This window comes from Phaenicophaeus curvirostris, chromosome 1 (assembly GCF_032191515.1).
Source record: "Phaenicophaeus curvirostris isolate KB17595 chromosome 1, BPBGC_Pcur_1.0, whole genome shotgun sequence".
Classification (NCBI taxonomy): Eukaryota; Metazoa; Chordata; class Aves; order Cuculiformes; family Cuculidae; genus Phaenicophaeus; species Phaenicophaeus curvirostris.
In genome coordinates, this window is record NC_091392.1 from 165,086,186 (window position 1) to 165,100,129 (window position 13,944).

General features: G+C 38.3%; 1 protein-coding gene across 1 annotated transcript in view; it reads left to right on the plus strand.

The window, feature by feature from the left end:
• The window catches only part of MYCBP2 (MYC binding protein 2), a 184,012-nt gene that overhangs the window by 130,507 nt on the left and 39,561 nt on the right, over positions 1-13,944 (plus strand). The window contains exon 55 of the mRNA XM_069879988.1: positions 2,246-2,371. Within this exon, the coding sequence (XP_069736089.1) occupies positions 2,246-2,371 (126 nt within the window). The remainder of the gene's footprint in view (positions 1-2,245; positions 2,372-13,944) is intronic.

Genomic DNA, 13,944 nt, shown 5'->3' on the forward strand with positions numbered 1-13,944 from the left:
TTTCTATTGTCTCTTTTACTATTGCTGTGAACCTCTGAGATGAGTCTGACTTCATCTTCCATGAACCCTTCAATTAGATAGTCAAAGTGAGCAATAAGAACTTAGTTTTCTCTGTTTGAGACTGAATAAACCCACATCTCAGCCTCTCCTCAGATGATGTGCTCTACTGCTCTGACTGTCTTGGTGACCTCTGCTGACCTCGTTTCAGCCAATCTTCTAATGCAGAGCCTGAAAGTGGATACAGCATCCCAGCTGTCCAGTGTATGCCTCTTTTCTTTCCAATGTCTAGTGATAATTATTATGCATCTTCATTAGCATGATTTTGTTACAGGTGTTCTTAGAAGTTAATGCTTAAGGTTCTTCAATTGATTATAAAAATTTGGTAGAGTTCTGTAGAGGCTGGTTTGTTTCAACTCCCTTGAAGAGTTAGTTTCTTGAAGTATGGTGTTTTTATCTTAATAAATCTGTACATTTTCAATTTATAATCTTCAAAATTCCCATTCAAGAGTACTTTAAGGAATAGAGAGAATCTGCATTTAAGTCACTTGACTGTATTTGGTGTACCTTAAATAGTCTTCTCCAGCTTCAGTAATTTATTTATAATTTCATCCTTACTACGTGAAGGAAGATAATTTCTCAAGGTATATCTATGCTTTAAGACAGAATTCCCAGGTTTGGAAGAATTGAAACAAGACCCTTATTTGAAGTCTATGTTCAATTTCTTGATACTTAAGTACAGTTGCTGAAGGACGTCTTCCAGTATACTGGTGTTATCACAGAAGAACAGAAATGCAAGCTCCAGGCTTTGAGGACGGGACTCTGTAGAAGGGTCTTTACAATCCAATTGGAATTGGAATACCATCTTAGCAACTTTCTGATGCAAATCCTATGCCTCAACATGGATGGTTTTATTCTTTTCTACATAAGTCTCTGGTTTTATAAGCTGTCTTTCTAAGATGTCTCCTGTTCATCTGGCTAAAGCAGTTTAAGTAGCTCTTAGTGCAATTACTGAAATATTTTAGACTATTCGATGCCTCTAGTCCATTTCAGCACCAAGTAAAACTACTGAGCTTAAGCCACATGTGAAAATTATTTAACAGCTTTTATTTGCTATGAAATTAATTAGGAATATTCTGTCATTATTTTCAATGCTTTTACTGGAGGGAAGTAATTAGCATTTGGAGGAGCTCCAACTAGATTTGCAGCTGTCTGTATTTTTCTACATGAACAATACAGTCTTGATTGCTTTTGTATTTTTGTTATTTAATAAAACAATGAAATTCTCAGAAAGAAGTAGGATTTGTCAGAGACAGACCAAAGTCTTACTGGATGCCCAGGTCTGTCAGCAGATACCAGATACTTTAGCTGAAAAACTGCAGCAAGATGGAGAGTTACCTGTAATTCAGAAAAATTTGAGATTCTTTTTTAAACTGAGTTTAAATTTCTAACCTTCTCCCCAATATTTTTTTTCTAAATTTGAGTGTGTGTGTTATATAAAAGCTCATACTGTAAAGTACCATTTTCTAAAAGTGACTCTTGCAAGAGTTGTGGTGGTGGTTTTTGTTGGTTTTTTTTTTTAATTGAGTCCACATTGATTTCAGTACATTTAGAAAAGGAAAAGTCACTCAAGATGCCAACCTGAGCTTTTAACCTGCATTTGGAAGATTTCATGTGAATTATTTCTTATAGATCATCGCTTGGTGTGGTACTTCTGACTCCATTAAGTCCATAATGTCTCCCTAAATCCTAATAGTCAAATGGATTCTGTGTCTCATTTGTCTTGGCTCTTTAGTTGTTATGGATATTCTGAAAGACAGCAGGTTGGTAGTACTTGGAGGTCTTTTTAGTACCACATGGAAAGGAGAACTGTAGTACTCCATATTAGATATGAATAAATCTATCAGGGGTGAAAATGTCTTCAGGCCTGTGAACTATTAGGGGGAGATAGCCAGCATTAAAAGTTTATTAGCTCTGAGTTTGTCCCTCTGAAAACCATCTTTTCTCCACCCTGTTTTGTCAAATGAATTCAACAGTCGCTGTCCAAAGAACAGACATTGAACAGTGAGATGTTACTGAAAAACCAATTGTCAGGCCTGTATCTGAGTGGTATATGATGACAAAGCTGGCAGCAACTCAGTCAAACATAAAATAGTCTGCCGTGTGGTATTCAGCCTTCTGACTCATCTCCCCAATGTAAATCACTTGCTAACAAGGTCTACTTCTAAGTAATGTGGTTTTTTTACAGAGCAAGTTCTTCTAGAGCAAAATGTTCAGACTCCTCCTCCAAGTCCTTTCTCAATACAAGCTTTCAGTAAGGGGACAAGCTGTAGTAATGGACAAGGGTTCGATTATGGCCTTGGAAATAACAAAGGTATGTGTTCACACTCACATTATAAAAAAATATGGGTTTTTAACTGTGCTTATTTTTCTTACTCATTGCCTGCTCTCTTGGACTCCCCCAGATGTTCTCCAATGGACATAAGCATTTACTAGATGGTTTACAAAACAAGTAGCTAATACTGTAACTGCTTTTTTGTCTGCTTTAATTTTACTCAGTCTAAGCACTCTGTATGAAAAGGATTGTCAAAGATTTGTAGGTCACAGTTGAGACTTTATGTAGTGTAGGCACAAAACTCAATGCAGAAACGAAAAGTAAATACCTGTAAAACACGTTGTGAAAATTATTGGATTTAGAAGGCATGGTCTTACAAATGTTTCTGATCCATTTTAAAATACTTCTCACCTCTCAACATTTTTAACTCCCTTGAATGGGATGACAAGATAAAAGATATCATTTGAAATTTAAGTCGTAAAACCTAAGTTACCTTTCAGTCATATAGATACCAGTTACTTATGCCAGGAAATAAATAAAATTCTGCTGATTTTCCTGACCTAAAGTAATGATTTCTTTTAACCATTATTTATTTCATTGGCAAGATGTAAATTTATATAAACCATCACAATAAACTCAGACTGCATGCCTTTTGCTCATTTGTTGATTAGGTCTGGAATATGTAATAATATAGAAGGGACTTCTGCTGAGGCAGATGTACTTGCATATTTTGACTGAAATACAGAGGGCTTTGCTATTTTACTCTTGCATCCCTGCATTATGGTTATGCCAATATGGACGCGGGCCTAAGTTGTTCTGTGTGTTTTTAAAATCAATATATGTTCTTAGTGGTTTCCAAATAAAATAACTTGATTTAAGACCTGTTTTTTTACAGGAGAAGATGTGAGAGAAAAATTATTCAGAAATAGTTTAGTCTGTTATTTTCATAACATGAAATAGTTTTATATCATTTTGCAGTGTTTCACTGCATAAAGAAGCAGTTCATACTTGTCCACACATTGCAGTAGGAAACCCTTCTGTTGGACAAAGGCTGGAAAAGTTGAGGTGTTTTCCTTTTTATAGGGCTTTTTATACAGAACTGAGTTTCTCAGTTGAGCCACATTCACTTAAAAGAAATGATTGAATCACAAAAGTGGAAATGTTTAAGTTGTTTAGCATATATGACTGTTACAGCTTGTCTGTCCATGTCAGCTATGTAGCAGTCCAAAGTTGCTCTCTGTTCTTTTTCTGCAGCAGCACATTAGGAAACTAATTGTTTTCCTTTGTTGTCCAAAGACAAAATCTTCGAGATCAATATACCAAATAAACAGGCATACTAGTTTTCTGAGGGCATTGTGATTGTTTTTACTGTATCTTACCTTAAGCCATTTCTAAGGTATTTCTTCGGGATATTACAGTTACAGAAAGTCTGGAAGCTACTCCTGGCATTGAATTCCATATCGTTTTATACACGTTATTCTCTCGACATATCCTCAAGCTATGATGCTTAGTGTGAGTGAGCAGCTCAGCTAGATGACTTTATTCATTTTGTGTACTGTAATTCCTTCTGAATTGCCCAAGAGTGGATAATATATATTGAAAGAATAGTGATACGACTTACCCAAAATACAGTAGTTCTGCTGTATCGTTACTTTATGTACAGTCTTTTTACATTCTAAGGTTAAGAAGCTTTGGGGTTTGTGGTAAATAAAAAAACCTGAAAGCACAGGCACGATCTGTTAGGGGCATTTCAGAATGAAGCAGTTCTTTTGGACTTCTGTAAGGATGCACTAGTTTCAATGCAAATTCAGTCACCATCTAGGAATGTTTAAGGCTGCTGGTCAAATGTAAAGGTCGCCATTAATGGGTCTTTGTTTACAGTGTTTCCTGTGAGGCAGAAGACATAATTCCCACAATGATTCTGTTTGATTTAGCTGTTTTTTCTGTATTCCAGCCTTCTGTTCTACAGGCAAGTCTTGAACGTTCCCCATGAGCAGCCCTACCCCCTCCATATTTAATTACTGTGGGCAGGTGGCTTTCAGCCTCTTCTCAGATGTTCTTCACTCTAAAATAATTTATCGTTATAGGAAATAGGCTTGTGGTATTTAAGAATAATAGTGCTTTGTCAAACATGTCAATCACTTCTGGGTTTAAGGTAGGATTGCCACCCAAGTACTAATTCCAGTAATTTTTAGGTATACTACCTTCAAAACAGCGGCTTAAAATTGATTTATTGCTGTCTGTAATGATTATTTAGGAAGGCATTCCAGGTATTTTCTGGTATTTTTGTTCCCTCAGTTTTGAAGCCAAAATATCAAGAAAATAAGAGCAAAATCTAATTTTGGAGTTCCTAGGTAACACAAAGTTCCATATACCCACCAGCCTTTTTCTAACTACGTGAAAAGACAATGGATAATCACCCAAAGTGTTGTAAATTCAGGAAGTTGTAACTTCTATATTAGCTGCTCATTTTTTTACTAGAATTTCTAGATTGCTGTGCAAATTATATGACTTTGCAGAATAAAGTGACGCTGTTAGGACTTGGTTGGTGATGGTACGAATCTGAGATGCTTCCAGAGTCTCAGTGTCTTTCATCTCCTATCCCTAGGTATACTTCAAGTTATAATGTGGTGTGATAAACTGCCTTCTTTCTGTAGCCTTCATGTACTTCTAATGCTCACATAAAGTTTTTTGAGAACCAGCATTCAGAAATTGAAACTATTTTTAACCTGCCAGTTTTTTTAAGGCCTTCATTTGCCTCACAACAACTGTATGTAGCTCTTCAGAAAAACAGTTCCAGTTCCTAATTGGTACTTAGTTATTTCTTAAATTCTCTTCAATCTGATCTTGAAAAACAGCATGACAAAATACTTCTAAAGATATTTGCAAACCCAAGCAAATATTTACCAAAGCCTTGGCACAGAAGTACACTTGCCAAAGCCTAATTACATGTTGTCTTTCCCTTCTCATCAATTTTTCTAACCTTTTTCTGCATGTTCTGTTGCATGTGTGTGTTATTGTTAATGCTAGGGATTTCTGGGTTTGATTTGGCTGCTTTTCATTTTTTAACAAGGCAGATATAAATCTCTATTTTGAAATGTTTTCAGTAATTGAAGTAAAATATTCATGATACCTAAAAATCCTGTTTGTACTTTTCAGTAATTTTATTGCTGTGCATGGAGTGAGATTTTTGTGTTTAGCCACAACCAGAGTTGTATGTGGCTAAATAAGATTTATGAGCTTTATTGTCAGCATTTAGACTTTAATTGAGCACCATTTTACTCTGTCTTTCTGGCGAATGACAAGTAACAGGTTGTAGTTTTGACTGTTTTGCCTACTGCAGGTGACCAACTGAGTGCCATACTGAATTCCATTCAGTCACGGCCAAATCTCCCAGCTCCTTCCATCTTTGATCAAGCTGCAAAACCTCCCTCTTCCCTAGTCCACAGTACATTTGTGTTCGGACAGCCCCTTTCCTTCCAGCAGCCTCAGCCACAGCTTCAGAGTAAGTTTGTCAGCCTTACCTGCCTCATCCATCCGTTTCTGCAGCTTTGCCATTGCTGTTCTCAGTTGCTTACCAGCTCCTAATCATCCCTCAGCACACCTTTCTGGTTTGGTTTGAAGTTTTTCATGATTCAGAAGCGTGGGAGGAAATGCTCCTAAAGACGTATATTCATTCAACTTTAATGATGACAATATTTTGCTTTTGTATGTGTTCTGCAGCACAGATAAGTAATGAAAGTACATTTCCAATATTGTATGAAATTCTGGGTTTATAATTAAGGTAAATATTTTATATGGTACAACATGGCAATAATTCTTTTAACATCAAAAATGGACTGTAGTAAATTCAGAGTTATTAGATTTTGTTGCCTCCTAAATTGTTATTTTTGTCACAACTTCTAACTTAGGCACGTAGCTGGAAAGTGCCAACAACTTGGTACTGCTCATAGAAAAGGCTGTGGTAGTCTTCTGTTGGGTTGCCGTGGACGTGAAAGTTTGCGCTAAGAGGTGAATAGCAGTTAACCTGGTTACTGATAGGAGGGCAGGAAACTGTTTAGGGTTTGTTCAGTGGAAAACAAAAGCTCAGCATTCATCATTTTAGATTTGATATTGGGAAGAAATTTTTTACCGTGAGGTTGGTGAGACACTGGCACAGGTTGCTCAGAGAAGTCATGGATGCCCCATCCTTGAGGCCAGGTTGGATGGGGCTTTGAGCCATGTGATCCAGTGGATGGAGTCACTGGCCATGGCAGGGGTTGGAGCCGGATGATCTTTGAGGTCCCTTCCAACCAAACCCATTCTATGTTGGGTAGCAGCTAGTGCAGTGAGTTCTTTTCTTACATGTGGAGCAGGTGTAGGATAGGTCACAGGAATGTAGGTCTTCTCCTGTCCGTCATAAACTGTCCTTCAGAAGCGTCTCAGTTCTTTCTTCTTGGACCATCAGTCAGTTCAGTCTGTCTGTGCAATTCTGGATCTATCTTTCATTATTTCCAAAGCATAGTCTCCTGTTTTCAAACATGTAATCGAAAGTTAAATCTATTAAACAACACATCCCATATCAAGTCACTTGAGATTTTGCCCTCGACATGCTTAGTTTTAGTTTCAAATTATGTGCTTTGCCTTTAAGTGCTTCCTGTAGTAAAGTTAGATCTGAAGATTAAAATGAGTATTTATACTCAATAGCCTCCTCAATAGAAGTCTGTTAATAGTTTAATAGTCGAAAGAAGTTGTTTGTATTTCTGTGACTGCAGAGATTATATACTAAATACTGGTTTTAATTTAAATTCTGCCTTAATAGTTTAGTCTATCACTTATATTTTCTGTTCTTCCTCAGATATCTGAGAAATTTTATTTGGAAACATTATTCTGACGAAAGTTAGGATTGTGCTGAATTCTTCTAGAATTATTTTCTTAATTTAGGTTTTTATACTTGCAAGAAAAATGTTTATCTGATTCTAAAACATAGACTGTGCCAGCAACAGGTTGTAGTTTTTCTAAGAGATTGTCCTTTTTCTAAGGAATAGTTTCTGTGCTTGGGACTGCTTGCTTTCCCAATTCATTTAAAGAAGAGGGAAAAGGCTTGTCACAACCTTGATCTTCTGATGCAGTGTCTGGTTATGGTTTTTGGCTCAAATAGTACAGTTTTGGACAACCACTGCCTCAGATATAATGCTTGAAAAAGTGTCTCTGTTATTCTTTTCACATCATAAATAGATAACCTAATAAGAGTCCAGTGTGTTTTGTCAAAGAATTTGTAACAGGAGGGTTGTTGTGTTACTCATTTTTGTGTTATTTGCTAGAACTCTACTAAGAACTGATTGTTCTGTCCTACTTAATTCCTTTCCTAATTTTCACACATGGTGACACAAGGGAAAAATGAGAGACTGTTTTCTTTTTCACATGGACAGACAAAAGTGAGATGCTCTTGTCATGTATTTATGCAGCTAAAGGTCCAAAGGAAAAAGGCTAGAAAAGATCACATAACTTATCTGGAGTTCAGGAACAAGCTGCTGGAATCTTAGCAAGGAATTTTTTCCAGAAAGAGCACAAGTTTTTGTATGCTGCTTCCTTGATTATTTCCACAAAACAGTGTAATTTCCACAAAACAGTGTAATTACTCCAGCTTAAATCTGCTTGCTTCTGAGAAGTATGTAAGATCATCATACCAGATGAGCTCAGGACTGCTACTTCCTACAGCTGCAGGCTGTTTGCTTGATTAATTTGTCTCTGAATTTCGTGAAAAGCACAGAAGATTGAAGTTTATGCTTGGATTCTGAGTATAGGTGAAATATGGAAGCTTAGAGGGTCAGGGAAGATCTTGTTTCTTAGCCTTCAAGAGTGTGCACTGGGTTATAAAACTCCTTAGACCTGACTAGTCAGGGAGACAGGATCTTGCCATGCTGCCCAGCATGTGTGCCAGTGACAAGTGGGGTTCCCCAGGGCTCAGTGCTGGGTCCAGCCCTGTTCAATGTCTTCATCAATGACCTGGATGAAGGCATCGAATGCACCCTTAGCAAGTTTGCGGACGACACTAAGCTGGGTGGAAGTGTCGATCTGCTGGAGGGTCGGGAGGCTCTGCAAAGGGACCTGAACAGGCTGGACCGCTGGGCAGAGTCCAATGGCATGAGGTTTAACAAGGCCAAATGCCGGGTCCTTCACTTGGGGCACAACAACCCTATGCAGTGCTCCAGACTGGGAGAAGTCTGTCTAGAAAGCTGCCTGGAGGAGAGGGACCTGGGGGTGTTGGTTGACAGCCGACTGAATATGAGCCAGCAGTGTGCCCAGGTGGCCAAGAAGGCCAATGGCATCTTGGCTTGTATCAGAAACGGCGTGACCAGCAGGTCCAGGGAGGTTATCCTCCCTCTGTACTCGGCACTGGTGAGACCGCTCCTCGAATACTGTGTTCAGTTCTGGGCCCCTCACCACAAGAAGATGTTGAGGCTCTGGAGAGAGTACAGAGAAGAGCAACAAAGCTGGTGAAAGGGCTGGAGAACAGGCCTTATGAGGAGCGGCTGAGAGAGCTGGGGTTGTTTAGCCTGGAGAAGAGGAGGCTGAGGGGTGACCTCATTGCTCTCTACAACTACCTGAAAGGACGTTGTGGAGAGGAGGGTGCTGGCCTCTTCTCCCAAGTGACAGGGGACAGGACAAGAGGGAATGGCCTCAAGCTCCGCCAGGGGAGGTTTAGGCTGGACGTTAGGAAAAAATTCTTTACAGAAAGGGTCATTGGGCACTGGAACAGGCTGCCCAGGGAGGTGGTTGAGTCACCTTCCCTGGAGGTGTTTAAGGCACGTGTGGACGAGGTGCTGAGGGATATGGTTTAGTGTTTGGTAGGAACGGTTGGACTCGGTGATCCGGTGGGTCTCTTCCAACCTGGTTATTCTGTGATTCTGTGATTAGGTATCAAAATTTCACAATTGAACCAAGAACATTTGGAGGGCAGTGAGAGACTTGCCATCACCAGTATTAGATCTTTTTGCCCATGTTTCCTCACATGCAAGATGCTATTGCAAATGAATGTATTTTGAGGCTGAGGAGGGTTTGGACTCCTTGTGTAGCATTATCTGTCACATTCAGAGTTGGGCTTTTTTAGCATTGAGAAGGATCCAGGGGGACCTTACGACAGCCTTCCAGTACCTAAAGGGGGCCTACAGCAAAGCTGTATCAGAGAGCGCAGGGATGGTAGAAGTGGGAACAGTTTTGAGCTGAGAGGGGAGATTTAAATTAGATATCATGAAGAAATTCTTTACTGTGAGGGTGGTGAGGCACTGGCATAGGTTGCCCAGAGAAGTGGTAGATGCTCCATCCCTGGAGGTGTTCTGAGCCAGGTTGGGTGAGGCTTTGAGCAAGCTGATCCAGTTGAAGGTGTCCCTGGAACTGGATGATCTTTAAGGCCCCCTCCAACCCAAACCATTCTGTGATTCCTCCTCTTCTGCCACGCCCCTGTCAACTCACTGAGCACAGCACAGCAGAGCACGACTTTTTCTTCCTGATTTGTCTCAGTCCAGGCAGGAGTTGCAAGTGCTGAGCTGCCATTCAGTGTGCTCATGGTGTACTCCTGTCTGGCTGCTTTCTTGTCAATCTGTGCTACGGAGCTGCAATCCAGCATATGGTCCCACAAGATATGATCAGCCCCTACCTTTTATGACAGGAATTCCTTGATAACGTCTTCAGGACTATGCTACTGCTTTCTTTTTGGTTTTGTTCCTTTTCCTTCTAGATGCTAGAACATTTAGAACTACTGGTGTTGCCTGCAGTGCTTTTATCTGTGTTTCCTAAAATGTAGGGAGAGCACAGAAGACCAGCACAGATATGGAGCATATAACTCCACAAGAGAGAATATACTTAACCAAGTACACTGATCTCTTCTGTACAGTGTTGAAGTGACTCAATTTTCATGTGAAGCAGACAGAGAACATTGGTTTAATTGTTTATTCAGATGCTGTGTATTGCTGAAGCATTATTTCTGAAACTCTGAGTTTAACAGTTTCATACCCCAGGGTTTACAGATTGGATAACCAAATGAATATATGAAGCATACACTTGTCCAGGGCAATCCAAAACCACCCCGGGGGGACTGGTATGGTAAAGTTTGGAGGAAGAGCACAAATTGTCTCAAGCTTTATTTTAGATATAAATTTGGCTTACCACATTTTCAAGAATTGTAATTACAAATTATAATAGAATCATTTTTATCTACCCTTCTAGCACCAGAATGCTTTAAGTGGCTCAAGTGTTGGTGCTCCAAACCCTAACTTTGGGTAAAGAACATTATTAAAACTTTTCTAGTGCCACTGTGTTTCGGATTTTGCTTTCATTCACTCACTTATTCCCCTACTATAACAGTACTAATACTTTTCTCCCTTTTTAATATTTAATATTCAAGCATTTGTTGAATTCAATATGTTCTTTTACAAATGAAAAAAAAAAGAAAAAAAGGAGTCCTTTTCCAGCTGCGAATGTGGCATCTGGTATTTTCGGGATGTGAGAAAAAGATTCAGGGATTGCAGTGCTTCAGGAAGTTCAGCTGAAAGGTGTATTGTAGCTTCCATGTCAGTAACAGCAAGCAAGAGAGGAATGAAGCCGTTTTGAAGAGGCACCCATTGCTTAAGCAAAAGGGTAAAAGTAGGTCAGTCTTTTCTTTCATCATCATGCAGAAAAGCAGTGGCATTTCAGAAGAAACTTTAATTTATCTACACTCTCCGGAGACATTTTCCCAGTTTGATTCAGAGGTTGTTTAAAAAAAGATTTCTGTGGACCATCTGGTGGTATGTGATGCCTCCTGTGTTCTTTGGAGTTCATAGGCACGGCTGCTAGAAGGCTGCATCCTACTATAGGAATTGAACTGCCTGTTATGTCTTCGTATTATGTTGCTTTTCAAGCTGGATCTATTTCCAACTATTTTTCTGTTGAAGGAAAGAATGTGACTAGAAATACACTGTCACATTCAAACGTGACATGAGACATACCTTGCCTGCCTTCTATTTCAAGTCTTTGAGGATGGTTCAAAAAGAAGGAATCCCGGCCTAAAAGCTGGTCCCTGTGGCTGGCTGGTTATGCTCGATAGCCATACGCTGTTTGCCAAAGCAGCAAGGTGATTATTTGGGAAACTAATTCTTTTCAACCAACAGTCCCCTTGAAATGATTGAATTGTAATACATTGTTCAAAATAAACTAGATTACAGGATTATAAAATGTAAGTGTTCTCAGATATGCAATGAAAGAATGAAGTGTAAATGTGCATTTGTGAAAGTGGATTTAGTAAAGATTTTTGATAAATTGAGTGAAATGGCAGTGTATCAAATTAACTTTTTTTATGATTGCCTCTACTGCTACTTGTGTTTCTCTTGTTTTTCTGCATTTTACTTTTAAAAATTGGTAGAGTAACGTTCATTTCTTTAGGAGCTGTATAGTTAGTATTGGATCTCTCCAAATCATCTGTAGGCATCATAGTAGTAATACTGTTCTTAGATCTATGCTAATACTGGATTGAGAAAATAGAGATTGTTTTCTTCTTTTAAAGAATGGAATTCTTACTTCAAAGGTGTGAAAACGGGACATATCAACACCCACTTATTGTAGGAAACTCATTTTAGCACATTTTAGCTCATTGCTAAAATAGCTCATCTCTAAAACAGGGTATCTTCTAACGTACAAATGCTCTGTGAAATTATTAATGCAGTAAGAATGTGACTTACTTTTTCTAAAGGAAGGAATAGGAATTGGTATTAAAATAAAAAACAACATTGTAGGAAAGTGAAATTATAGACTTGAAACGAAAAGTCCCTGCAGTTATTTCTTTCCAGATTCCATTGGAGCTATACCTACAACAGATTTGGTGTCAGTAGACTCTACTGAAATTATCTTGGATTACGTCAGAATTTAACTTTGTTTCTTAAAGTGAAATTATTTTTAAGGGTTGATAGAAATTTGTTTTCACGTCTGTATTGTTTGATAGAAATACTTCTCCTATTTTCATCTCTTGATTGTGTTGAGAAACTATAGTTCACATTTTACGTTAAGTTTTTCAAGATATTACATTACTGAGGTGCATTCAGATTTGAGAACAGGTAGTTTTGATGGCTTTAATGTATTTTCCTTCATCCTTTCCAGAAACTAGTGAGCTTTTCAAACACAAACACATATATGATCTCTAATTTTCTCAAAAAGAGTTTGAGAATTGGACGTCTAGAAAGCCATATTGCAGTTTTAAATAATTAATCTCTGGATTTACAGATGAAAAGTGCACATTTCAAAGCAGAGTTCAGTTCAAGACTACATACTGCTGGCTTTTGTAATAAACCATAAGTCTCACTGGCTAGTCTAAACATCTTACATTTTTAAAACCTAGAACCTAATACTGAAATCACGGATCTTTTATTCTTTTAAAAATTAGATCAAGGAAACCATTTGAAGCAACCGTTTCTGATTTAAAACTAAAGTAGGATTCTACACAATGAATTCAGAATACTTAAAGAAAAAGATGCCTGTCATTTGAAATGCTTGTTTTTATCTTTCCTGCTTTTTCCATTCAACCTATGCTGCTTCTGTGCAACTGTTTTCCACTATAGAATCTCCATCCTGCTGCCTTGCTTCTCGTGAGCGTATTTACAAAACTAGTGATGTAGCTGGGCCTGCTTCTGCTATTTCATCTCTCTCTCACAAACTGAAGGGTGGGTATGCATGTCCACATAGCAAGGTTATTCGTATTTTTACATTCATAATGTTTTTAGTTGGGTTTTTTTTCTCCTTCCATTCATTTGCATTTAATTCACTTACTAAAATAACATTTTGAAAGTAAACATTCAAGTTCAATATTTGTCGGGGGCTTGTTTGGTAAAACCATTCAGTGTTACCTTCCTCAATGGCGGTAACTTGATAATGCCAGGTCTAGTGATCTCTTTCTGCTTTGTAAATGGGAAGGTGACTGTTAATCTAATAACATTTCATTTCAATAAATAGGGAAATGAAACATGAGGAAAAAATATGTTGGGTTTTGTGTTTTTTTTTTTAATTTGTTTACAGATAAAGCAGTTTGCTCTGCAATTCTACAGTTTTTAATTTGGGGAATTTTTTGTCCTGATAGAGTGCTAATTAGGATTGTTGAGCTGTATTTGTGCCAATCCAAATCTTTGGTGTCAAAAAACATAAGTTATCTTTTATTGCTGGAAGCTGCTGCTAAGCTATGCCTTTCATAAGCAGTTTTGTTCTGGAATGCTTTCCTGTTTGATTTACTAGTCAGGGATATACTTTGAGTTTAATACGTTGCTGAATGGCTTGCAGTGTTTCATGTTCGCCAAGTCATCTTTTCATTAGTTTTTCCTTTATGAGGAATTTCATAAAATTCATTGGGATGCTGCATCCCTGGAGGTGTTCAAGTCCAGGCTGGATGAGGCTTTGTTCAATCTAACCCAGTGGAAGGTGTCCCTGCCCATGGCAGGGGGCTTGTAACTGGATGATCTTTAAAGTCCCTTCCAACCCGAACAATTCTATGCTTCTAATTCTGTAAAAGCTTCTATCTAGTGTGTTTTCTCATCTCACAGACCTATAATTCATCTTTTTATGTGTTTATTTCTGGGAAAAGTATGTATAAACTTATTATAATTCACATT